The sequence below is a fragment of the Maniola jurtina genome, chromosome 4, assembly GCF_905333055.1.
Source record: "Maniola jurtina chromosome 4, ilManJurt1.1, whole genome shotgun sequence".
Classification (NCBI taxonomy): domain Eukaryota; kingdom Metazoa; phylum Arthropoda; class Insecta; order Lepidoptera; family Nymphalidae; genus Maniola; species Maniola jurtina.
Window position 1 is genome coordinate 5,687,169 of NC_060032.1, and position 25,475 is coordinate 5,712,643.

Here is a 25,475-nt window from a genome sequence, read left to right on the forward strand (position 1 = left end):
AGGGTTGGTGTTGGTACCCTAGCTAGTTTTACCAATAATAAGATAATAGAGAGCCAGCGAGGGCCAGACCTTCATCTATACTAATAAATAAAATTGGAGTGTCTGTCTGTAATTTCGAAATAACTACCACATATTAAGGTCATATGGTTATTTGAACGATACCGTAACTGAATCACACGTTTTTAAAATTTTTGTCTGTCTGTCTGTCTGTTTGAAAAGGCTAATCTTTGGAACGGCTGAACCGATTTTAACGGGATTTTCACATACAAGTAGAGGATTGACCAGGGTGTAACATAGGCTACTTTTTAACCGACTTTCAAGAAGGGAGTTGTGTTTTTGTACCTATGTACACCGAAATCTCCGAGATTTCTGAACCGATTTGCGTCATTTATTTTTAATCGATAGAGGAACTTTGCGACATTGTTTCATAAAAATTTGGATTCCAACTCTTCAATCCTGATGCTGCAGGGGATCTAACCAATCCACGCGGGCGAAGCTGCGGGCATCAGCTAGTTATTTTATAAAAGCTGAAAGTTTCTCTGCGTATTGCCCCTACACAGGGCAATAAGTACGAAGAACACAAGATGAAGAAGCCCAGATCATAAAATATTTGATTAGGTAAGTAGGTACATAATATGTGTTTGGTAATGTGTGTAAGTAGGTAGCTAACTATGTGATTGAGATGAATATGGTAGAATTGAAAGTGAATAACGAAAAGTGTTGATGGTCAGTTTTAAACTTTAAAAGCGAGTTAATAAAATGTATGTGTTAGTAAAAAAATTAAAGGCAACTAACTATCCACCAATATCAGAGGAAGATGAGCAATGGGCTTGCAAAAATCGACCGAAAAACATCTCTATTTGACCTTTGAAAACTGGAAAGTCATACTAGTCCCTTTCATTATCAAGTGCAAGAGGTCAGAAACATGGTTATTACACTATCAAAAATAGATGACGAGGATTTGTCAATACCTAATTAGGATTTTCCATATAATAATAGCATCTGCTAATGTTTCTGCTTTTGCCCTTTCTTATCTTACTTTATGTTACTACAGTGCCAATATAAGCTCATACTCTTCATACTTCTAACGAGTTCCACGCCATCCAACGGAGGGAACACACATCTACGGGTGTTCCATTAGGCTAGTTATTTACCTACCACCAGGCAGTGGACACAGAACGTGTCAACTTTAAGAAGAAAATACTACTGTTGCAGTAAATTCGTTGACCATTAATAAACACAGTAAGTACCATTCCTAAATAAGTTCTAGATTTCACTCAAAAGAAAAGTCGTTAATACGACTGCCCAAAAAAAAAGAGTGTTAATGTTTTCAGGTTTCATGTATGTATGTATGTGGGTTTCTAAATGCCCGCACTTGTCCGCGCCGAATTGGATGTATAGGGTATCTTTAGAATCCTTACATAATCTCGAGTGACACTTACGAACAACGAAGTATATTTTTTGTTATTAATATATCAATATGGCGCCATTTTCAATTTTGTACTTTTTTTTGTTAATTTTTGGTGGGGCAGTCGTATATTTCAAGTGCAGCAGTGTCATAAGGTTCCGTTTACTTTTTGGGTACAGAACCCTAATAATGAACACCAAAAGTCCAATTAGCCGAATTAAATTTTCTTGCTCTACTAATTTTTTAACCGACTTCAAAAAAAGGAGGAGGTTCTCAATTCGTCGGAATCTTTTTTTTTTATGTATGTTCCCCGATTATTATAAATAGGTATAGTTACCTATCTATGTTTCGGCACCATTGAAGCTCAATTTTTTCCTCTACGTAGGTAGGTAGATAAATTATTCTCTAGCGTGACTAGTAAGTAGTAGATAGGTACTCTACAGGTAACATTTTTTTTTTCTCATATAACAGCCATGGAACCCCGAAGATTGATGATAACGCTGTGGTTGGGAGTAATAACGGCAAGTGTGCAGTCAGCAGCAGTTCCTACTCAAGATGAGTACTTAGTAGTTGCGAGCGGTCATCCGAAAGTACGCAGGGTAAGTTTGAAAATACCGTTTTATCTTCGCCGTATGGCGCCGCCTACCAACCAAAGTGGCGTGAACGGGCGGGCGGGCGGCCACAGTAGCTTAAACATCTACGTTGCTTTTACTGATAACAAGCAAATTGTATACCTTTTTATAATAAACTGCCAAGTACGTAGGTAAACTATTGAAAAATCCTATTACAATGTAAAGCATTATTTAAATGAGAAAGCTTGGGATCGGGAATGAGTTGCCGTAACAGCTTTGATAGCTTAGTTCTAATAAGTTTGACTGATATTGAAAAATGTAGATGAAAAATGGTAGGTACAGTTACCCTTCACCTATATTCACGAAAGTCATTCGGACCACCAGGGGCTGTGCGTGAGTCTGACCTTTAGTATGAGTGGAAAACAAAAAGTAAAGTATCGTGTTGTTTTTCAAATCCCCATACTAATTTGGGAGATTTACGCACAGATAGCGTTAAATATCTTAAAAAGTTACACTTCTAGGCTCAGCTCGAGTGAAATCATGTTAGAAACCTATCAAGGAAAAAAAATGTCTGCATAATAGTAATATAATATCTAATAAATGTGTCTATAAATGGTAATAGGTATCAATGCTGATTCTAGCATTCTCTTTACCAACTAGGCTACAAGGTATACCTATTTACAGATTATTCTTTTATTTCACAGAGCACAGATGACACTACAGATAAACCACTTGAGCCAATAAAATTGACAGAGATGCGCGTACGCTCTGAGGTAGCGCTGCGCTACGCGCGCACGTCTGTGCTCACCCACGTGCACAACCCCGACGCGCGGCCGCAGGAGGTCACCTTCCGCATGCTGCTGCCCGACACCGCCTTCATCAGTGGCTTTACTATGTAAGTTATGTCTATCAAATTGACAGAGTTGCGCGTGCGCTCTGGGGTAGCGCTGCGCTACGCGCGCACGTCTGTGCTCACCCACGTGCACAACCCCGACGCGCGACCGCAGGAGGTCACTTTCCGCACCCCGCCTGTTAGATTCAAGAATATGTCTGCAAAATTTCTATTCAAATAAAATTGGAACTACGTTTGTATGAAGCGAGTGACGGAGAGACCCCTCTTAAACATAATTAAATCCGCTAAATCAGACAACCACTCGACGTACATTTCGCCCCGACACCGGAGCATCCTCAGTAGATGTAGACCTTACAATGCAATTGGGCATTGTAATGTCTACATCTCCTGAGGAACCGCCGAGTTTCTTGCTGGTTCTTCTCTTCTACTGTTAACTTCTATATTGTTATTTTAGGATTATTGGTGGAAAATCATACAAAGCGTATGTTAAAGAAAAACAGGAAGCTAAGCAAATTTACACCCAAGCAGTATCACAGGGGCTTGGTGCTGCTCACATAGCTACAAAGTAAGTTAAATCTCTATACTTATTATAAAGAGAAAAAGTGTTGCTTGTTTTGTTGGTTTGCCTTTCAATCGCATCAGAGCAACGGATCGACGTGATTTTTGCATTATACAAGTATGTGTTTGTTGGTTATTATGGTTTCGGAAAATCATTGATATTATTTCAAGCATTAATCCCAGCTGGAATATTTTAACGGACAAACCAACATTATATTATGCCTGTTAATATACCTAGTTTAGAACAACGTTCGATCAAGGGTTTTTCTATCTAAATTCTAAATAATGCCTACCCAATTTTACAATTTTCCATAAAAAACAAATGGTACCTAAATAAATGAAATTATTTACCTAAATAATCAAACAGAGCTCGCGACTCCAACCACTTCACGGTGTCAACCAACGTGGAAGGCAACACGACAGCAGTCTTCGACTTGAGATACGAAGACTTCCTAACCAGCCGTGACGGGTTCTACAGTCACGTCATCAACCTACACCCAGGCGCTCTTGTGCCTATAATGGAAGTCGTAGTGCATATCAAAGAATCTCAGAAGATCACTAAACTGCGTATTCCCGATTTGAGGACCGGAAACGAAATTGATACGACGAAAGACACGCGTGAGTAATTATTATCTACAGAAATACTGTCCACATACCTAACTAGTAACTACTGATATAAATGCGAAAGTGTGCCTGAGTATCTGTTTGCCAGCTTTTCACTGCCCACTAGTTAAACCGATTTTGATGGATTACTACAGAGCTATAAATGTTTGTCCCGGAAAATTAGAGTTCTCACGGGAATCTTGTAAAACTTAAGTCCACACCGTCTTGTCGCAGGTATCATCTATTTGGCTATAAAAATAACTTACATTCTGGAGATAGATATGTTATTATAGATATAGACTACTTTTTATATCTGAAAATCAAAGAGTTCCCGCGGGATTAAATATACCGAAGCTTACGCGGACGAAGTCGCGGGCAGCATCTAAAACATATTATGTAATTGTATGAAACTACAATCTCCTGCACGCGGGTGAAAATTCATTACACTTCAAACCGTTGGGTTTAGGAGATTAAGATTTTACATGTAAGGTATGTCCGATTCATAAAAAAATCCCCACTTTTACAGAAAATTCAAAGGCCGTTATTCAAAATGGTACCGACGAGCGAGAAGTGACCATTACTTTTACTCCTGATCTGTCGGAACAACGAAGACTTGCTAAAATATATATGGTATGCAATCTTTTTACTAATAGAACTTCGTATTATGTACTTAATCAAATAGGTAGTAGGATATTTAGCTATATTAAGTAGATTTTTTAAATCACATCCCTTTTTATGATCGCATTCACGAAATTCTAACAACCATCTAAGAGACTGGTGTACACAGACCTCAGATCATTTCACCTGATCTGATTCCATAATTTCATTCCAGCAAATTATTATAGAACCAGCTCCCGTCAGCCGTTTTCTCACAGTTTCATTACATTATAAAAACCTGCAACGTATTGACAGTGCTGCAAATGGGTACAATACGTAAATAATTAGGTGCTTAATCAATGTTTTTGTCTTTTATCTGTCCTGTCGGTAAGAAGTACTTACTACAAATACTTAATATCGAGTGGTCTTTAGCAATCGATATTCAAACATCTGGAAATAAATCATATCCTTTGAAAGTTTCCAATGTTGCGGTTTTCTTTAATATTTCCAGGAAAAAAGTAAAGACTCAAGTACGTCACTTGGACAATTTGTAGTGGAGTACGATGTAGAGCGATCTAACAATGGTGAAATATTGGTAAGTTGTAATTTTCCCTCAGAACTCTGCTATTTTATTACCACCAACCTAATTTATTGGCGGCAAAGCTAAAATTTTATTCATTTATCAGGTTTATGGTTTTTAAATAACTAAAATTCTCGTTCTTTCTTCTTCTCCCAACTCAGCAAAAACTTGTGCTAGGAGTTCGATAGATAATAAAACAATAGTGAATCGGGTGGGGTTCGATCCTCCCTGACTGTTGAGCTATTCAGGGTTTAACGTTTTTACAATCCATTTATCAATAATTTACTATTTATCAATAGCAATAATTACTCAGTACTTATTAAAAAAAATCCATGCCTGTTGGCGCTAATCTCAAAATATGTACTTATCTATTTATGCTGCTTACCAATAAATAGATGGATTATTTGAAAAGTATAATTGGTATTAATACAGTGTTCGACCGAAGGTCCCTTTTTGGCCAAAGCCGAAGCCTTACCTGATTAATCGGTTATGCCCACAACCTTCGGCCGAAGTCGAAGGTCCGCTAGGTCAAGAAATTAAATTCAAGATTAGCTAAAAGTGAATGTTTTCTATAAAATCTGTTTTTTATTAAACTTGTTATATAAATAACTAGCTGACCCGACAGACTTCGTCCTGTCAAAAAGATTTGTAATGTGGTACATTGCTTAGACAACATTGAGTGCTTGTAATTTAATATGAACTTTATACCATAACAATAAAGCTCAAATTGACTACGTTTTAGTTAGAAATCATTTGTATGGGAAAAAGAAAAGGGCTATTTTTAGGGTTTTTCCAGCAATAATTCTAATTTTTCTCGCCGTAAAAACCATCCTTGAACTTCAACGAACATTTAAAAAAAAGATTTGGCCAAATTGGTCCAGGCGTTGTTGAGTTATGCGCTTACCAACACATTTTGCGATTCATTTTTATATTATAAGATAATAATAGGTAGGTATCACCTCGCCGTAACATTAGTTATAATATTTTTTCTAGCATTCAAAAGAGCAGTTTATAGTCAATGTTGCTAGAAGGCGAAGGTTTGGACGAAGGTTTTCAAATTCGAAGGTTCGGTCGGACACTAATAATAATTTATTATGTTTTAGTATAAATTAGTTGAACTATGATGATAATCTACGAAAATCGCGCTACTTGAGAGCTTTGTTGTAATGTAAGCTTGTTTTAGGTTAACGATGGTTACTTCGTACACTTTTTGGCCCCGACAGCGCTGCCTCCATTGAGTAAGCACATAGTGTTCGTACTTGACACATCGTGGTCTATGGCAGGCCGCAAAATTGACCAGCTGCGTATAGCCATGAATACCATACTCTCTGATCTCAATCCAAATGACTACTTCAGCATCGTAGAATTCAACAGCGACGTTAAGGTAAGGTCATAGACTCCTTAAAATACTCATTTAATTAAAATAAGCAGGAAAAAAGGATAGGTACTATGTATTTACTTGCATTTTTTTTATGAGAGTAATTTATAGATTAGATATATTTGAACTTATACAGTGTATTCCACGGGATATTACAGAACACGGATCAGAAGTAAAAAAGAGTAAAGGTGCTTTAATTTCATTTAATTTTTGAAAGGAAAGTAGAGTATGTCAACAGCCGTGAGCATGAGGAAATATTCTGAAGACAACTAGAGAGAAAAAAAAAACTAGTGAAATTATAATAGGTCTGTAAGTTTAAAACGTCGTCGATCGACCATCTGAACGATGCAGATGACGCGACGAAATTGAAAAACAGCTAGAAGAGGTGGATGCAACTCACCAAGAGCAGAAGCGTGCTACTGAAGCGGCCTTAGTCCTGCAATAGACTGTAGATAATGATGAAGTCTAACATGATATAGTTTAAATGGTTGCTTGTTAACAGATTTACGAATTCAAGGAAGATGATGACGAAGTGCACTATGTAACCTTCAACGAATTGAACCCATCAACTTCGCTCGCGCCACCAACGCTCGCCTCGCCGAAAAACATTGCCAAAGCGAAAGTTATTGTGTCAAGACTGCAACGTACTGGAAGTAAGTATTCAAAGTCAAAGTTAAAATCATTTATTCGATGTAGGTACTCGTACAATTACGTACTCCTTTTGATGGTCGAAATTGTTAAATTTGTACGATATAGTGGTGATAATAATTAATTACGTAACTTAAAACTAAGGCTACGAGGTTTTACGACCTCTTTCCAAATTATTTCGCCTACTTCTACATTCAAAATCGTTTAAGAGAGAGAGATTGAGGGGACTGCTTTGCAAGTTTAGGCATTGAGGTTTTTGTTTGTGTGAATGAACGGGACGTGACGAGTGTATGGTTTAAGAAACTATTTAGATCCTAATATTAAAAAAAAAAAAAAATTGAGTAGGTATTTAGGTATTTCGTTTTCCTCTGTGCCCATGTGGTGTAAGTTTGCAGAGCAAATGCCTAGCAACAGTGTGATATCCACTAGAGGCAGCAATAATGTAGTTATCTATCAGAGAAGGGATTTTTATAATTGGACCATTATTTTTAGAGGTTACCTCTACATACAAACTTACAAACTAACAGATTTTACTTCTATAATAGTCTAAGACATGCTTACTGTTTAAACAGTCGTCATAAAACGCCATAGTTATTTTTGCCCTTACTTATTTATTTTTTACTTTACGCAGCTACCGACATTTACAGCGCGCTGGAAGCAGCTTTGAGTCTCGTGAAAAAGGGTGTTGAAAAGAAAATTGAAATTACTAACGACAGCGCTGTTGTTAATACCGATGAGAACGTTAAAAAAAGAAGTAAGTGATTTATGACCTTGCTTTACCATCATGATTCTTATATAATATTGCCTTTTAAAAGACCTTATCTACTTTGCCCTACTAAAGCATTGTTAGTAAAATAGTACCTACCTATAGAGGAGCTATTTCAAAGTGTATTTCAAACTAATCCATACTAATGTTATAAATGCAAAAGTGTGTCTGTCTGTCCGTCTGCTACGTTTACACGGCCCAACCGCTGAACCGATTTTAATGAAAGGTCCAGACTTGAGGTACATCCCGGGGAAGGACATGGGCTTCTTTTTATCCCGGAACATTGAAGAGTTCCTACAGGATTTAAAAAAATCGAAATCCACGCGGGCGAAGTAGAAGAAGAATCCTCTAGTTTCAAATAAAATTCATGTTCTATGAAGGTATCAAAATTAGCAAGTAGGTATGGCACTGGACAGCCGAAAAACGAGTTGCAGTCCACAAAAGTTTTTCTTCGAAATGTTCCGTCTGGTACCTACATAGAGATCCTTGCTAATTACATAAAATTTTATTGTCTCTATGCCTACGAACAAAGTTCTTTCTGAGGTAGGTACGACAGTTAATTAAATATTATTATGTTAGTATTTACATATCCTTAATGATTTTGTGGAATGAATATTTGAGTAATACAATAGTAACTAACGTTAGTTTCTTTTACGTCTTCTAGAGGAGTTGGAGCCTATCATCTTCTTTTTGACGGACGGTGAGCCGGTGAGTGGTGAAACTAACACCGATCGAATTACCTCGCTTATTACTACAAAAAACTCCGGCGATATCAAGGCGGCCTTATACTCGATCGCATTTGGTAAGTTGTGGTAGACGCGGTGACCGATCAATTCAGAAAAAACCAAAACCGAAAATACTAATTAATTATTATTTTTCCATGAACACTTTTTTTTTGTAATGTAACCAACCACAAATTCACGGTTTTTGGCCTAGCCAAAAAAAAACCTTGCCAAATTTTATAATTCTAGGTCAACTGGAAGTACCCTATAGGTTGTTTTGACAGACACGACAGACGAACAGACGGACAGACAGACAGACAACAAAGTGATCCTATAAGGGTTCTTTTTTCCTTTTGAGGTACGGAACCCTAAAAATATTTGTTTCGATCCCGGAACATGAACAGGTGAAGGTGCGGACCGCGCGTTCCTGCGCAAGTTGTCGCTACGCAACGAGGGCTTCATGCGGCACATCTACGAGGCGGCGGACGCGGCGCTGCAGCTGCACGACTTCTACCGACAGGTGTCCTCGCCGCTCCTCGCTAACGTCAAGTTTCTTTACCCTGAAAATCAGGTAATAATAAATAGAGCAAACTTTAAAACCCTTCTAACTCAGAATAAAAACCCAGGCTTCTAAATAAATCAATTTGTCCACAAGTCAACGCACTAATTGATTTAAAATCCATTTTATTTGAAACATGTAGTTATACCTATATAAATAATTATCATCATCGTCATACATAAGTCTCTTGTAAGTGTTACCACGCCACGATCTTAATCCGCAGCTACCTAGGGGAAGGACGTTCCGCTTTCCGATGCTCAGTCTTCACCTTGGCAATCCAAAGTGTTTTCTGTGTGAAGAGTAAGTATTCCCCATCCCATCCCATTGCCACTTCAGTTTGCAACCTGTTGAAGTATTCTCGGATACTCTGTCACTCTCTTACGGTCTCCTCATTTATTATTAGATGACCACTTTGAAACTCCAAACATAGCTTTCCATATCTCTGAGTGAGTCTGCGCTTTCTTATGCGGCCCATAGTAATTAACTACCGCCTCTTGGTATAAACTAATATATAGTTATTTTTTCCAGACAAAAGAAGGGTCTGTGAGTCGTAGCCAGTTCCGCACAATTAATGCTGGTTCTGAAGTGGTAGTTGTAGGTCAGGTCGCAGATGATGTCACAGAAATGACGCCGAGAATCGTCGGCTTCCGCGGCAGTGAAGATGGCCAGGTAATTGTCAAACTAAAACCAAAATGCTGGGTATTTTTTGTACCTCTTTATTTGAGTACAGATAGTTGGTGGTTTCAGTATCAGTATAGTGAGAAAACTCTCAGTTCGCCTTGCTCAGCAGTGAGCCGGCGATGGGTTGATCATGATGAGTCAGATAATATCAAAATTGAAGAAAATTAAGTCAGATATTTAATAGAAACGTGAAAAAACTACTTTATGCAGTCAAAACCACTGAAATCATTAATTTTTGGGTTCCATACCTACAGGAACAAAGGCATCTTATCTATAGGATCACTTTTTTGTCTGTCAGTCCCTTGGGACATTCCCTTGGGAATTAAAAACCTATAAGATACTTCCCGTTCATGAAATTTGGCAGAGAGAGGGAAAAATCCGAAAACCGTGAATTTGTGATTAGCATCACACAAAAAAGTGTTATTTCTTGTACGATGATAGGGAACTCTCGCACTCGGTCTCGGGACTCACACACTTGATCGTTTTTTTTTTGTTACAGGAACAGTATGAAGCATCCTCGAAAGTCGTAGTGACTCGTACTAAGGATGAATACTTGCCGCTGGAGCGTTTGTGGGCCTACCTTACCATTAAGCAACTGCTGGACAAACGTGACGCAGGTGAAGAAACCAGCGTCAAGAACAGCAGCTCCGAGGGAAAGGCTCTAGCTATTGCACTTAAGGTAATTGGTTAGTCAAGTTAGCGTTAGGGAAGAAGAACTATGACCTTGAGTATTATATTGATTATAAGGTATTTGTAATAGAAGACTTAGCAGCTTTCGCTGATGCCTCTATATTATCAGAAGTGCGTCAAGTGCTCAGAACGCGTTGTGGATTTCTTCATTTCCACAACGCGTTGTGGGCGTTTTCATAAGAGCCATAACACGAATTTCGCGTCGTGGCCTTTCAGCGATTGCTACAAAGCGCTGTGTGCTATTTTTTCGCTTACGGTCCTTGAGTGTAACGTATACCTAATATATTTACATGATTCAATAGTAAATTTTCAAATTGTACTTAAAATGTATTCCTATTGATCAAAACTCATATTTTTATCGTTATCAATATCACCTATGTTGGATACAACAACAGAAGCTTTTCCTCTTATTATTTTACTCTTTTTTTTTCTAGTACGGATTCGTAACACCTCTGACGTCACTAGTAGTAGTCAAACCAGACGAAACCAACGCGGTTGATATTGAATCCGTTGATTCTAGCCCATGTAAGTAAAATATATTTTTTTAAATTGATTTTACCCAATCATAGCAATAAAAATTAAAATTATATAGTATAATTATACTATTTTTATAAGTATTTTATAAGTGTATCATTTATTATTTTCTTTGTATTTTTGTGCAATAAAGATGTTTAAATAAATAAATAAATAAATACTCTACACTTAAATATATAATTGTATAAAGTATATTATTATTGATTGAGTATATAGATCCCGTAGCGGCCATTCATTGCATTATTGCCATACCATCTCTTTCTCGATACATTATCGTGAATAAATCGATATCGTTCATGAAATTGTTCTCATGTTTTTGCTTGGTTATGCCCTGAAAAGTAACAGAGCTTCTGATTGTTGGAAAGTCTATATACGGCTTTATATCCATGTTAATATTATCATTGAATGTTGTCTATACTTACTTGTTCTCTTTGGTTTTCGCCCTCCAAACATGACGGACGCTCTCTGTATCTTTTTTAATTAATATTTAATATAATTTGAGACTGGTCAATAAAAGTGTTTATTTCGAATAACCCGTGCATCCATCACAAGCTCAGTTCCACGCTCTGCTCATCAAATCAACAGGTTATGTGTCCCAGAGTCCAGACAAAGAAGTGTAACCGAACCGAACGGAAGACATTTTGTGTTGAGCATTGAGATTGCATGCCGGGTCAATGGATTCGTCGGAGTCATGTACGGGTGATTTAACCCGCATGAACAACTTTGAAAAACTCGACGGTTCTTCGAATTTTCACACTTGGAAATTTTGTATTAAAAATGTTCTCATACTGGAAGGATTGTGGGACGCAGTTGAGGGACGAGACGATGACGCGGTGCGTCAAGCACGTGCTCTTGCACGAATATGTTTATCCATCAAAAAGGACTTATATCAATATGTAAGGAATGAGACTTCGGCTGCTGCAGCTTGGAAAAAACTTTCTGAAGTGTTTGAGGATCGAGGCCTATATAGACGTGTCCTATTGCTGAGGAAGTTGCATCGGATTGAGTTTGCTGATTTTAGTTCGATGAGTTTATATATACAAAATGTCACCACATTAGTTCAGCAGCTCCAAGACATTGGAAGGACTATTGAGGATGCTGAGGTGGCGGAGATACTTCTCAGCGGACTTCCGTCTGACTATGATACTCTTGTTTCAAGTTTATCAACAGTTACTGTCACAAATCAGATTTCCAGTGAACTCGTCAAGGCTCGACTACTTCAAGAATACTCAAGAAAAACTTCTGTTAATACCGCTGCTTATATAAGCAACAAGAATGGAACTGTCTCTTGTGATTTTTGTCACAATATTGGTCACAGAAAATCCAGGTGCTTTAAGCTTAAGCGTATGAAGAAGAATCCGAAAGCTGCTAGTGCCGCGACTAATAACCTAGTGTCTGCATTCATAGCTCAGTTACCATCACAGGACTTTTATTTGGACAGTGGTGCTAGTAATCATATGGTTAATAACCAATGTTATTTTAAAAAATTTATACCATGTAAACTTAGCGTCAAAGTAGCCAATAATACTGAAATTACTTGTGAAGGTCGAGGGCATATTGATTTAGAAGTTAAACAGCAGGTGAGTCCGTTATCATTGTCCAATGTAATGTATGTTCCCCAACTTTCTTGTAATCTAATTTCCGTATCAAAATTAGTTGAGAGTGGCCATGAAGTTATATTTGATAGGAGAGGCTGTCTAATTTATAACCATAAGAGCAAAACCACTGGTGTTGGCAACCTAATTGCATGTGCTGTACGTTGTAATGGTTTATATAAACTAAACGTTTGTGTTAATGTGAAAACTAACAATTTCTCGCCCATGGATCACTCCTTGTTCCTGGAAGGTAGCCAGGAATCACCGAGGGCCATAGTCGCAGCAGGTTCTCCAGCGGAGTTGTGGCACAGACGTCTAGGACACCTTAGTCTCCGAGGTATGAAATGTTTACGGGATGGTGCATGTGGTGTGATGTTTCAGGATGAAGACTTAAACAACTGTGTGGCATGTCTTGAGGGGAAGATGTCGGCCGCATCTTATCCGCAGGGACAGGCGACGCGTGCTAAACGACCACTGGAACTCATACATAGTGACGTCTGCGGCCCGATGCAGGAACCGAGCTGGGGTGGAGCGAGATACCTAGTGACCTTTACAGATGACTACACTAGGAAGACTTTTGGATATCTCATGAAGCACAAATCTGAGGTAATGTCACATTTTATCACTTTTAAAGCACATTCTGAGAAACAGTTAGGGTTGTCAATTAAAGTTCTAAGGTCCGATAGAGGTGGTGAATATTTTAATAAAAACTTCTCTGATTATCTGAAAAGGGAAGGTATTGTACATCAGAGTACTGTCCCTTACTGTCCGCAACAAAACGGGGTCAGCGAGCGCCTTAATCGTGTGCTGCTAGACAGAGTTAGATGTATGCTTAGCGAGTCAGGTCTCTGCAAGCGTTATTGGGGAGAGGCAGTTATGACTGCTATTTACTTAAAAAATAGGGCTCCCACAGTAGCTTTAGAGGGACGTTTACCTGAGGAGGTTTGGAGTGGATCTAAGGTAGATCTCAGTCACCTTCGGGTGTTTGGCTGTGTTGCATACTGTCTAAATCCATCACAGAAACGCCAGAAATTAGATGCTAAGGCAAAATTAGCTATTTTCGTTGGTTATAGTGAGAGTACAAAAGGCTATCGTTTATGCGAGCCATCTAGTCCTAATACTGTGATATTATCCCGTAGTGTAGCTTTTATAGAGAATAAGTTTTATTATGATAATGGACCGAAAATTTCTGATGATAATTATTATTATTCTATTTTAAATGACAATAATTTAATGAATAATAATGTTGAGGCAATTGAACGTCATGATACTATTGTGGAAATTAACAATGAAACTAACAATAATTTAACAAATGTTTCAGATGGAGTCCATGACGATGACCACCAGACATTAAGTGAGAGCGAGCCCATCTCAAGTGGCGAGTCTGCTGATGATGGACGTGATGAGCGTCTGACATCATCTAGCCAGGTGTCATGTGGAGGGGAAGCTGTGCAGCCGAGTAGTGAAGCTACAATTGGTTTGTCCGGTCGTCCTATTCGTGAAAGACGTCCACCACGAAGGTATGAAGACTATTCAATGCTAACTCAGCATACCTTATTAGAGGAACCACAGTCTTATGCGGATGCTATCGCTTCACCACATTGTAACAATTGGATTGATGCGATGCACACTGAGCATGACTCCCTGGTGTCAAATCAGGTATGGAAGTTGGTGAGTAGACCTACTAACGCGAATGTTGTCAAATGTAAGTGGGTGTATAAACTAAAGCATGATGCTGATGGAAAGTTTGATAGATTTAAGGCGCGGCTTGTAGCCAGAGGTTTTACTCAAAAGCAGGGAATAGATTATAACGAAACTTTTTCTCCTGTAGTTCGCCATTCATCTATGAGAATTTTGTTTTCATTGGCTAATGAAATGGACTTAGAAGTAGATCATCTTGATGTAGAAACTGCATTTTTGAATGGTAACTTAAATGAGGTTATATACATGGAACAACCTGAGGGTTTTCGTAGTAAGAACGATAATCGTGTCTGTCTTTTACAAAAGAGCATATATGGTTTAAAACAAGCTAGCAAGATGTGGAATGTAAAAGTAAACAGTGTACTTGTAGATAACGGTTTCAAACAGTCTCTATGTGAACCATGTATTTACACAAAAAGATCTCACAATGACTTTGTTATCATAGCTTTATATGTAGATGATTTCTATGTTTTTTATTCTAAGAACAGCTCAGTTAAGATTGAATTGCTGAATGTTTTAGAGAAAGAGTTTAATGTCAAGAACTTAGGTCCGTTGAAAAATTGCTTAGGCATGAGAGTCACTAGAGATAGGTCAAAGGGAACTTTGTGTTTAGATCAAACTGAGTATATTAAGAAACTGTTAAGGCGATTTAATATGCAAGATTGTAAACCTATTGCGACACCTATGGCTTTAAATTCAAAGTTGACTCTACCTAAAGATGAAAGTGCTTGTATACTTGATGAGACCTATAACTACAGGCAGCTGATAGGTAGTCTTATGTATTTATCTGTATGTACTAGACCTGATATCACTTTTGCATGTAGTCAGTTAAGCCAGTTTAACAACAGCTTTGATAGCTCCCACTGGATTGCGGCGAAGCGTATTCTTAGGTATTTAGCTGGTACAATTAACTACTATTTATGTTATGTAAAAAGTGTTAACTTGGATATAAGAGCATATACCGATGCCGACTGGGGTAATGACGAAAATGACAGAAAATCATTTACTGGTTTCGTCATTAAGCTGGGTAATAATACTATTAACTGGGAATCACGTAAACAACGCTGTATTGCACTTTCGAGTACAGAAGCAGAATACCTAGCTATAGGTGATGTTTGTAAAGATGTTTGTTTTATAAAAAACTTGCTTTCAGAAATAGTACATAAGGAAGTTCCTTGCACTGTATTCAATGACAATCAAAGCGCACATAAGCTTTTAGAATGTAAGGAATTTTGTCATAAAAGAACGAAACATATTGATATCAGATATCATTTTGTTAAAGACTTAATTAAGAATGACTCTATTTCAGTAAAGTACCTTTCTACAGACAAGATGATAGCTGATGTATTGACTAAACCTCTGTGTGTACAGAGACATTGTAGCTTCATTGAGAATATGAGTTTGAAAATGACTGTCTCTACATAGTAGAATGTTATTTTATATGCATATTTGACATACATTTTTTCCTTAATGTAGAAGTGACAACTACTACCTTTACATAGTAGAATATTGTTTTTGTATACATTTTTTTTTGGACTTACATTTATTTGTATCAATGATTATTTGTATAGTATTGGACATAATATGTAAGCCGTAAGGGGAAGTGTTGGAAAGTCTATATACGGCTTTATATCCATGTTAATATTATCATTGAATGTTGTCTATACTTACTTGTTCTCTTTGGTTTTCGCCCTCCAAACATGACGGACGCTCTCTGTATCTTTTTTAATTAATATTTAATATAATTTGAGACTGGTCAATAAAAGTGTTTATTTCGAATAACCCGTGCATCCATCACAAGCTCAGTTCCACGCTCTGCTCATCAAATCAACACTGATTGCGTTAGTCAAGCGAACAAAGAATGTGAAACTGGAACACGTAACAACCTAAATCCCTGAGTAGGTGGTCAAGTAGGTACTTAGGGTGAAGCCAAACGGACGTAATTTTTTGAGTTGTAAGTCGCGTAATTTCAGTTGCGTAATTTCTGCTGCATTCAGTTTCATACAAAAGTCCAGTTCGTGCCACACGGCGCACAAATCATTTTGCGTCGCCGTGTGGCACAAACTGGACTTTTGTATAAAACCGAATGCAGCAGAAATTACGCGACGGAAATTACGCTCGTTTGGCCTCACCCTTACTTAACGAAAAGTAAATATACGTAATTTGCATTATTTTATATGAGCCTACCTTTCAGATGCTGAAGAGAAGACGACAACTCAGCAGCCTACATATCACAGTTATTATACACCTAGCCCGCAACGTACATTTTACGGATATAATGCTCGTCATGGATCGTTGAATCCAGTAAATTCACGTAAGAATTTACCTTCACTACTTACTATCACCTTTTTACTATCACCTTTTTATTAACGCGCTTTTTAGTCGGTCTGTTTGTTTGTCTGTTCGGAACAAAGGCAATCGATTATATACTAATTTCTTGGCAAGCTAGAGACTTTAAACGTTGCTAATAATTGAAAGAGTGAGAATAAACAAATAAACTATAACAAGACTAAAAACAAAAACCGGCCAAGTGCGAGTCAGACTCGCGCGCCAAGGGTCGGGTATTTTTTCGACAGTTTGTAAGATAAATTAAAAAAATTATGCATAAAAATTATTTGTTTTTAACCGACTTCCAAAAAAGGAGGAGGTTCTCAATTCGTCGGAATCTTTTTTTTTTTTTTTTTTTTTTTTTTTTTTTTTTTTTTTTTTTTTATGTATGTTCCCCGATTACTCAAAGACCCCTGGACCGATTTGGAAAATTTTTTTTTTGTTTGAAAGGGTATACTGTGCAGGTGGTCCCATATAAATTTGGTGAAGATCTGATGAATATCTTCGGAGATGGAGAACAGAACTCCTCAATAGATAGGAGCAAATTGCTCGCGATCAGTGCAATAGCTTAGTAAACAGTAGGGTTTTAACTGGGCATAGCATATTATAGTACAGTGGGGCCACTAAAAATTGTGAAATAAAAAATTTTCAAAAGAAAAATAAAACCGACTTCAAAAACCACAAACACTAAAAAGTAAAAAATAACTTTTATTTAGCTACACATGTAATGTACCTAGGTATGAAGTCGGGCGAGCTTCACTCTTGGATTTCTAATTTTGTTTTAATATGATCGCTCGACTTCATACCTAGGTACATTACATGTGTAGCTAAATAAAAGTTATTTTTTACTTTTTAGTGTTTGTGGTTTTTGAAGTCGGTTTTATTTTTCTTTTGAAAATTTTTAGAGTGTTCAGGTTCCCTATGATGTAGGTAGAACGTAGTGATTATATTCTCTTTGAATGTAGCTAAGTAGATACATTGTGCTCGTCTTGATAGCTCTAAAATTGTGTACACATTATTGACTGATTGTTTTTTAATAAAAAAGCAATCAGTCACGAGTCACGACATACTAAGTATAACCATACCATAATAGAATTATTGTGAAAATGCATCTTGTGAAGTTAATTTCAACGATTTATTTCTTTTTTTCACAGGACTAGGAAATGGTTTCTCCTATCACTCAAACAACATTGGTAAGTTTTACTTTTCTTTAAGTTTTTTGAAAACGCAATTGGAAAGTTTGAAAGACCATTTATTGAGCCACTGGGTGGGTGGGTGGTGCTTCATAACATATAGAAATAAATAACTATATAATTATTATAACGTAATATTTTTAATGTTAATAGTTAGTGTATCGATGGTGTATAATATGTATATAAGTAATACAGTATACGAAATAAATAAAATAAATTAAATAGAAGTCCTAAATAACGTACCTATTTATAGCTAAGGTACTATTTTACGTATTCTATGTTTTATTATTTTTATTTTTATTTTATTTAATAGGAAGCCAACGGTATACAAATAAAAGTAATTATGACGATTTATATAAACTTAGGACTATCAATGTATACTCACTTACAGGCTAACTCAACATGCTTAATCTAAAACTTCTAAATACATACATAATATGTTATATACATAGTTTATAAGTAATTGCTGAACCATACATGTATTTGAAAGGATGTTTATTCATATATTTATATCACTTTCTTTTAGGTATTGGTGATATGAATGCCAATTCTGTCTACATGGGCGGTAAGTGTACATACTTACAAATTAATTTTTATTCAATTAAGTCATAATCCACAGAATATAAGGTAAAGTTAATAAACTTACTTTACCAGTCGGTAGTAGGTACCTACCGTTTCGTATTCTAGCGGTAAACACCACGTTAACTTGAAAAGTGTACATTTAATTACGGCCTAAAGTTTTTAAATAATAAATTGTAGTATAGGTATAGACCAGGGTTTCCCAAACTATGGGTCGCGACCCACAGGTGGGTCGCGAGCGAATATTGAGTAGGCCCTGCCTATAGTACCAACCGTCCGAGCCAGCGGCGGCGGGCGACTGGGCGATAAATTGGACTTATCAAACTCACTGCGATTAAAAGTAACTAAAATTGAAGTTGATGTCAAAACTGTAATGGCGAAACATAGGAAACAATTTCATCCTTCCCATTTTTATATAATTAAGTAATAAAAGATTGTATTAAAACAGTTTGTTATTTCAAAAGTCCTTTTTTAATATTGCTAACGCTTAAATTTCCTAGAGGTGGGTCCCGAGTATGTAAACTTAAATCAGATGAGTCGTAGCCCAGTCAACTTTGGGAACCACTGGTATAGACAGTATAGACCAAGGAAATTAAGAATGGAAATGTATTGTTTGTTAGTTTATTGGTCAGTTCGGTAGGTACTTCGAAATATATTCTAAAATAATTTTCTGAAAAACTAGACTTGAAATTTTAAACATAACTAACAGATATGATAGAGTGGTTCACCTACCGCGATTATTGTTCCATTGCAACGAACATATGAAAAGACTTCAAAAGGTTCCGGAACTTGTTACTGCATGATTTTCGCTGAAAAAAGTAATTACTAATGCTGTACTGAAGATATTATACTTATCCAGTAGGTATGTGCCGTCGAAAATAGAGATCGCTATTCTTTCTTAAGATAAGATTCTTGATAAAGATTAATGTTCTACCTACCAATGCTATTTTTACTATAAATGTAAATTGAGAAGGCTCTGTGAATAAACTAATCTGTTTGAACTTTTCACGGAGGGACTCACGTCATCCGAGTTAATAAATTGATCGCATGGCTCTTTTCTGCAATTTAAAAATAGTTGGGATATTGGCCGCTGTGCCCCACAATAAGATGCCATACGAAGTAACACTGTGCAAGTAGGCAAAGTAGAATAAGTCTAGTCATTTCAACGTCGGTGAATTGTCTAATGTTTCTGACAGCGAAAGCTGTTTCCCGCTAGTGTCTCTATGTGAGCGCCTCATTGTAGCGTCGATTCCAAACAAACTATGGAATTGTCCATTTTTGGCGTTTCTCCATTAATATATGGTGTTAAAATGGTAGATTATTTATTGAGCTTTTAAGCTTTTTATAAAATATGGTTCATATTGTTCGGTTTAGTTTCAGATGATGATTATGGCGGCAGCAATCGGGGCTATAATGGTGGCAGTTTCGGGTCCTACAATGGTGGTAAGTCATTTTATAAAGTACCTACTAGAAGATGCCCACGATTTCGTCCGCGTGGGATAAGATTCTAAGGGGACTCTTCGATTTTGTCGGACAAAAGATACGGGCTGCAAGCTATTTATGAACCAAATTAATGATGCCCGCGACTCTGTCCAAGTGGAATTCTATTTCTTAAATACCGCGAGGAAACTGATTTTTCGGGACAAACCTCGACCCCTCGGGTTACCTCGGGAAGTAACCTATGTTCATCCCCGGAATGCAAGCTTTCTCTGTACCAAATTTCGTCAAAATCGGTTAAACGTGATAAGCTAACAGACAGACTGATAGACACACTTTCGCATTCTATTCGCATATATAATATTAGTAATTAGTATGATAATGAATAATTGGTCATCATAATCGCAATCGGCAAGGCAATCGAGCCGGTCGCGGTACCTCCCCGCCCGCGGTGGTATCCATGAGGATTTCCCCACGAAAAAAAGGGTATAATCACTCCATTCCAAATTTCAGCCAAATTCGTCCAGTAGTTTTTGCGTGAAAGAGTAACAAACATCCATCCAAACACTTATTTATTATTATTAAAAAAAATCGCGTTTAGGTATAATATTATAGTAGGATAAGTACACAAATATTTGCTTTAGTTTTTTTACTATACTTACTGCATACTTGTTGGATTTATAAATATGGATTTGGAAATAGTAGCGTTTTACCTGAAAATAAAACGCATATTAAAATACTTACCTAACTGGAAGCTTTATATTGAGAGTAGCATTTCCGTTTCCGTCGATTTCATGCCAGTTTTCGTACTTTTATTGATGTCATATCCGGTTTTGTGGCGCCACCTGGCGGGGTCGCGCTCAAAGTTTTCGTAAATTGCTCAGCGCGGCCATGGCTTCATTGGCTCAATATCACCAGGCAGGAATTACTGAAAGCTTCCAGTTAGGTAAGTATTTTAATATGCGTTTTATTTTCAGGTAAAACGCTACTATTAAATAATTTGACCGTAACTGGAAGCTTTATATTGAGACCCTGTTTGTTTTCGCCTGGTGACGCCACATAATAGATATTAGAATTCTACGCCAATGTGATAACATTTGTACCATAATGAGTACTTATATGATATTATGTTCTTTTTCATAAACAAAATTTTGTTTATTTGAATACAAAATCAATAAAGAAAAGAATTTTAACTATCAGTCATAGAACTGAAGAATAGTTAGTTGAGCGATACCACCTGGACTAAGTACATTGCCTTCAATCACTTTACATTTAGAAAATTTTTGAATTGTATTAGCTGATTGCTAATTTTCATGGGCCATCTCATCATAAGAATGATCTTCCCTGAGTTGAGTGTATGTATGCTACGAGAAGTAGCAGATATGCTTGCTTCTTTCAAAAAGGTTTTTACCCAGTCTGCTATACCTACTGTACGAGAGGCACGTTTAATCCGTTAACCATTATAAAATATAGAGCATTATATTTTGTAGCATATCATACTCTGTTGTTCAATAATTAATTACCAATTACACATATAAATCCAAAAAGAGGGTAAAGATACCCGTTATGACTATTCCTATTACAAGCAATTTCTGATTGGTTGTCTATTTCAGATTTTGAGCCGAATTTAGGGCAAATGTCAGATTTTAATTTTATAATCATCAAATTTTATTAAATACACATCATTCGTTCTAAGGTACGATTTTGATGCAATATGAAGTTATCTGAATAGTAAGCAGTAATAAAAACGCAGATATTACAAATGATTAGTTAAGTAATAAGTTATTATTAGCACCCCAAACGGGTGGATTTCAAATCTCTCTGAAGAAATCGATTTTAAACATGCTTGGACATGAATACATAATTGAGTGAATTTGCTTTTATTCATTAATATAGCACATATAAAACACGCGCATTAACAAACATTACTTGACTTTTATTTCATACATCCAATAACAGATCCAATTACAGATTCGTGTAAGAGGAATGAAAATTCTAAATTATGTCATTTATATTATGTGCCAAAACTGGTGCTAATTGTGATACTTTAGGTTCGTATCAATATTTTTCTTTAAAGACCATGATGATCAACGTTTTCAAGCTTATTCAATAGTTTCAAGATAGATTTCCGCTTGAAATTAAGCAGTGATTTACTGCTTAGGTTTTATGTGTCTAATGTATAGGACCACTCATTGTTTCTAGACTTCTTAAGACAATGACAGACCCATTGCGAGTCAATGAGGCTGTGTTTTATATAAACGGTCGAGGCCCGCCAAACACTTTCGATCGGAGTAAATTATATAAACTAAATCAACTATTCAAAAAATATTCCTTTTGACCAATTGAGATGGGTCAAGAGTCAAGACGAAGAATTGAAAATAATGGCGTAAACCAACTATGCCAATGGAAACTTTCATGAGATACAGCATCGTGAAACAGGACTTGATGGTCCATCAAATCTAAGAGTGCATAGTTGTGTACTTCGAATGCTTTCTCCGAGGTGAATAGATCGACCTCCAGGATTACCCACTTTGCAAATATTATTTTCACGCAAGCTCGTATTGCCACTCTGGGAGGTTGGCTATGACATTAGATACAAATTATTTACATGATTACTATACATACCGGATATAATATTGTAAGCTATGGTGTATTTGTCAAGCCATAATTCCAGTATCTGGAATGTTTTATTCAATAAGGATAACAACATCCTTAAACCTTGTAAATATGCTTTATTAACAAATGAATGAATGAAAGAATGAACATCATTCCTCTTTTTCTTAGTAAATGAGAGAGTAACGTCTCGTTGTTACTTTGAATGAAACTTGAACTAAGGCGTAAGAAGTGAGCCTTCTTGAAGCTTCTGAAGGGTAAATTAGACTATCATTTTGATAAGAGTAAAGCATATTTTGTTCCTTTCATGTCAAAGAGCATGATAGATGAAGATTGTTTATTAATGCTCCCAAGCCTGATCCAAAGCATCCGTTACTAGAACATGAACTAGTGGAGGTAGCTAATATTTCTCCTTTAGCCCTTATAATTTATTTATCGCATCTGCCAGCTTGGAGTGCAGCGTGGAGATCGCCACTTGATGGATAGACGACATTTAACGAGTCGCAGGGATCCGCTGGATTCATGCAGTGTAATTACGTGGCATGTGGTAGTCTCTTTATGAGACCTATGTCCAGCGTGGACGTCTAACGAATGATAATAGTGATCTACCAGTATTGGATAGATCTTGGATTATCCAGCGGTCATTGGTTTGTTAACTAGCGTTTCTAACTGTTCTTACATCCATCTGCCCTCTTTGGAGGCATTTTCTAGGGTCTCCATAGTATTTCTAATAGTTAGACTCACTCTTTCGTGGTCAAAGAACCAATTCTCAAATGTTATATACCAAAAACAGTAAGTTCGACTGTAGTAGATATTATTAACTTAATGCATGTAAAAAATGTACATGTATTAAGTCTCTTGTACATTTAGCATGTAGTTACTTGCCTTAACTTGCTATGACAAGTTGATAAGTAAAATAGGACTCATATTTCACCATTCTCTTAATATCACCCATAGACACCGTGGTTAGTCCGAACGGCAGGTAGGTTATCATCTAATCTATCTAACTTTCCCGTATGGCCTCAATAAGAAGCACTGACACAAGACTATTTCACTACATGAAAACAGACTTTGCATGTTTATCAAAATGAAATGTTCTGCCATAACATACATAGTTGTTTCGTACTCTAAGATGTGATCTTGGTCGGGATGACACTTCGGAGTTAGGTACCAGAAACAAGGTGAAAAGGAAGCTTGGCGTGCGGTGCAAGCTTCATGATTCATTTTACGCACTATTGCGTACAGTTCCTTGGGAAAAACAATAGGTGGCTTTTTAAATGTTGGTATGCGATACCATTGAAATAACCTTTGTATAACCTCTGGTGCCTCTATTTTCTTTCATTGCGAAAGACAGTGCACTAAATAACCTGCTTGGAACGAGGTCGGTTTAGTTTCTCTGATTTGTCTTGGAGAATTGCAAATAATCATGCTGTGGCTTACTTACCTTTTTGGACCTCCAGTCCTGATTGAGGAACGATAAGAACTTTTTAGATGACCTTTGTAGATATTACCGGTATGTTCGTTTCCACCCCGCGAGGGTGTATGATATAGATCATGTTGGCATCCACCCCGCGAGGGTGGATGATATTGATCATACTGGTATTCACACCGTGAGGGTGTATGAGATTGCTCAAACTAGCATCCACCCCGCGAGGGTGGATGATATTGAGCATACTGGTATCCACCCCGCGAGGGTGTTATAATATTGCTCATGTTAGGATCAACCCTGCGAAGGTTGAATGATATTGATCATACTGGTATCCAACCCACGAGAGTGGATAATATTGATCATTGAATAGGCTCAATGCACGGCAAAGGTAGTCATGGCAGCTCTATGTATTCAAATGGTAACATTTGAAATGCATGGCCCCTACGAGGGGCGGGTGACCATTTTTCAGAAAAGCAATGTGCATGTCGAGTAGTTCCACGCGATGGAACGGCAACACTTATAATTTTCTGTGCTTGTGAAGCGGCGAACGCGTTCAATGTGTTTTCTATTTATTGCTGGGTCAAATAAATTTATCTTATCTTTATTCAAATACACTTTTGCAATTGCTTTTGAATCGTCAAAATAATTTACCATAGTGTATGCAAAATAGTTCCACGCGATGGAACGGTAACATTTTCAATGCCTTGCCCCCGCGAGAGGCAGCGGACTAATAATAATTGCTTTTTGACTGAATAAATGTGTTCTTTTCGACCCAAAAAATATTAACAAACTCCACTCGTTTTTTCCCATATGGATGTAACCAAAAGACCCACCTGGCTCGTGATAATTTCGCAGCGCATCGCAATACCTTCTATGCTGTAGCTACCCACTAATTGTGGAAAGACCCGACGAAGTCTGATTATTGATTTCAGTCAATATTTTAGTTAATTTAATATTATTATTTAAGTTAATATTGATTTTCAGTTAATTTATATACGAATAAAAATAAAGTCAAGAAAGCACAATTTTTAGGAAAACCTAGGCTTATTTTTGTTTATGCAGTATGTGATAGCTGCATAAGCTTTATCTGCTAGAAATTGCAAGGTATCATACTTTTTTACCTCTTTGTTTGTTTCTAGGTCTATGAACCTTGAGTTTTATCAAAGACTTTTTAATGTACTGTGTAGGTACACGTAAAAACCAAGATGCGCTAGCTAAACCTGAAAAACCTGGAACCTGGTTAATTAAAGGTTAGAACCTGTTGAAAGTAAAATCTAAACACGAACTTTGTTATTCGATTTCATCCTGATGATCGTCAGGTGTGATATTTTTATTTTTATAAAGGTTACCTGTAATTTCATTACTATTCGATGTAACAATTTGAATTAACAATAACAATAACTAGAAAAGACATATCATAATCTTAAAAGAATTTCTCGTATAAATCCGAG

General features: G+C 36.9%; 1 protein-coding gene across 2 annotated transcripts in view; it reads left to right on the forward strand.

Moving 5' to 3' along the window:
- Nucleotides 1–1,078: 1,078 nt before the first annotated feature.
- The window catches only part of LOC123864761 (inter-alpha-trypsin inhibitor heavy chain H4-like), a 32,401-nt gene continuing 8,004 nt past the window's right edge, over nt 1,079–25,475 (forward strand). For both annotated transcript variants that reach the window (XM_045905420.1, XM_045905421.1), the window contains exons 1-19: nt 1,079–1,242; nt 1,880–2,007; nt 2,685–2,875; nt 3,288–3,398; nt 3,759–4,009; nt 4,521–4,624; nt 5,103–5,186; nt 6,355–6,555; nt 7,052–7,202; nt 7,829–7,951; nt 8,628–8,765; nt 9,090–9,256; nt 9,773–9,913; nt 10,425–10,604; nt 11,050–11,140; nt 16,640–16,759; nt 17,928–17,966; nt 18,493–18,531; nt 19,920–19,988. In XM_045905420.1, the coding sequence (XP_045761376.1) occupies nt 1,882–2,007; nt 2,685–2,875; nt 3,288–3,398; nt 3,759–4,009; nt 4,521–4,624; nt 5,103–5,186; nt 6,355–6,555; nt 7,052–7,202; nt 7,829–7,951; nt 8,628–8,765; nt 9,090–9,256; nt 9,773–9,913; nt 10,425–10,604; nt 11,050–11,140; nt 16,640–16,759; nt 17,928–17,966; nt 18,493–18,531; nt 19,920–19,988 (2,326 nt within the window). In that variant the 5' untranslated portion in view covers nt 1,079–1,242; nt 1,880–1,881. The remainder of the gene's footprint in view (nt 1,243–1,879; nt 2,008–2,684; nt 2,876–3,287; nt 3,399–3,758; nt 4,010–4,520; nt 4,625–5,102; nt 5,187–6,354; nt 6,556–7,051; nt 7,203–7,828; nt 7,952–8,627; nt 8,766–9,089; nt 9,257–9,772; nt 9,914–10,424; nt 10,605–11,049; nt 11,141–16,639; nt 16,760–17,927; nt 17,967–18,492; nt 18,532–19,919; nt 19,989–25,475) is intronic.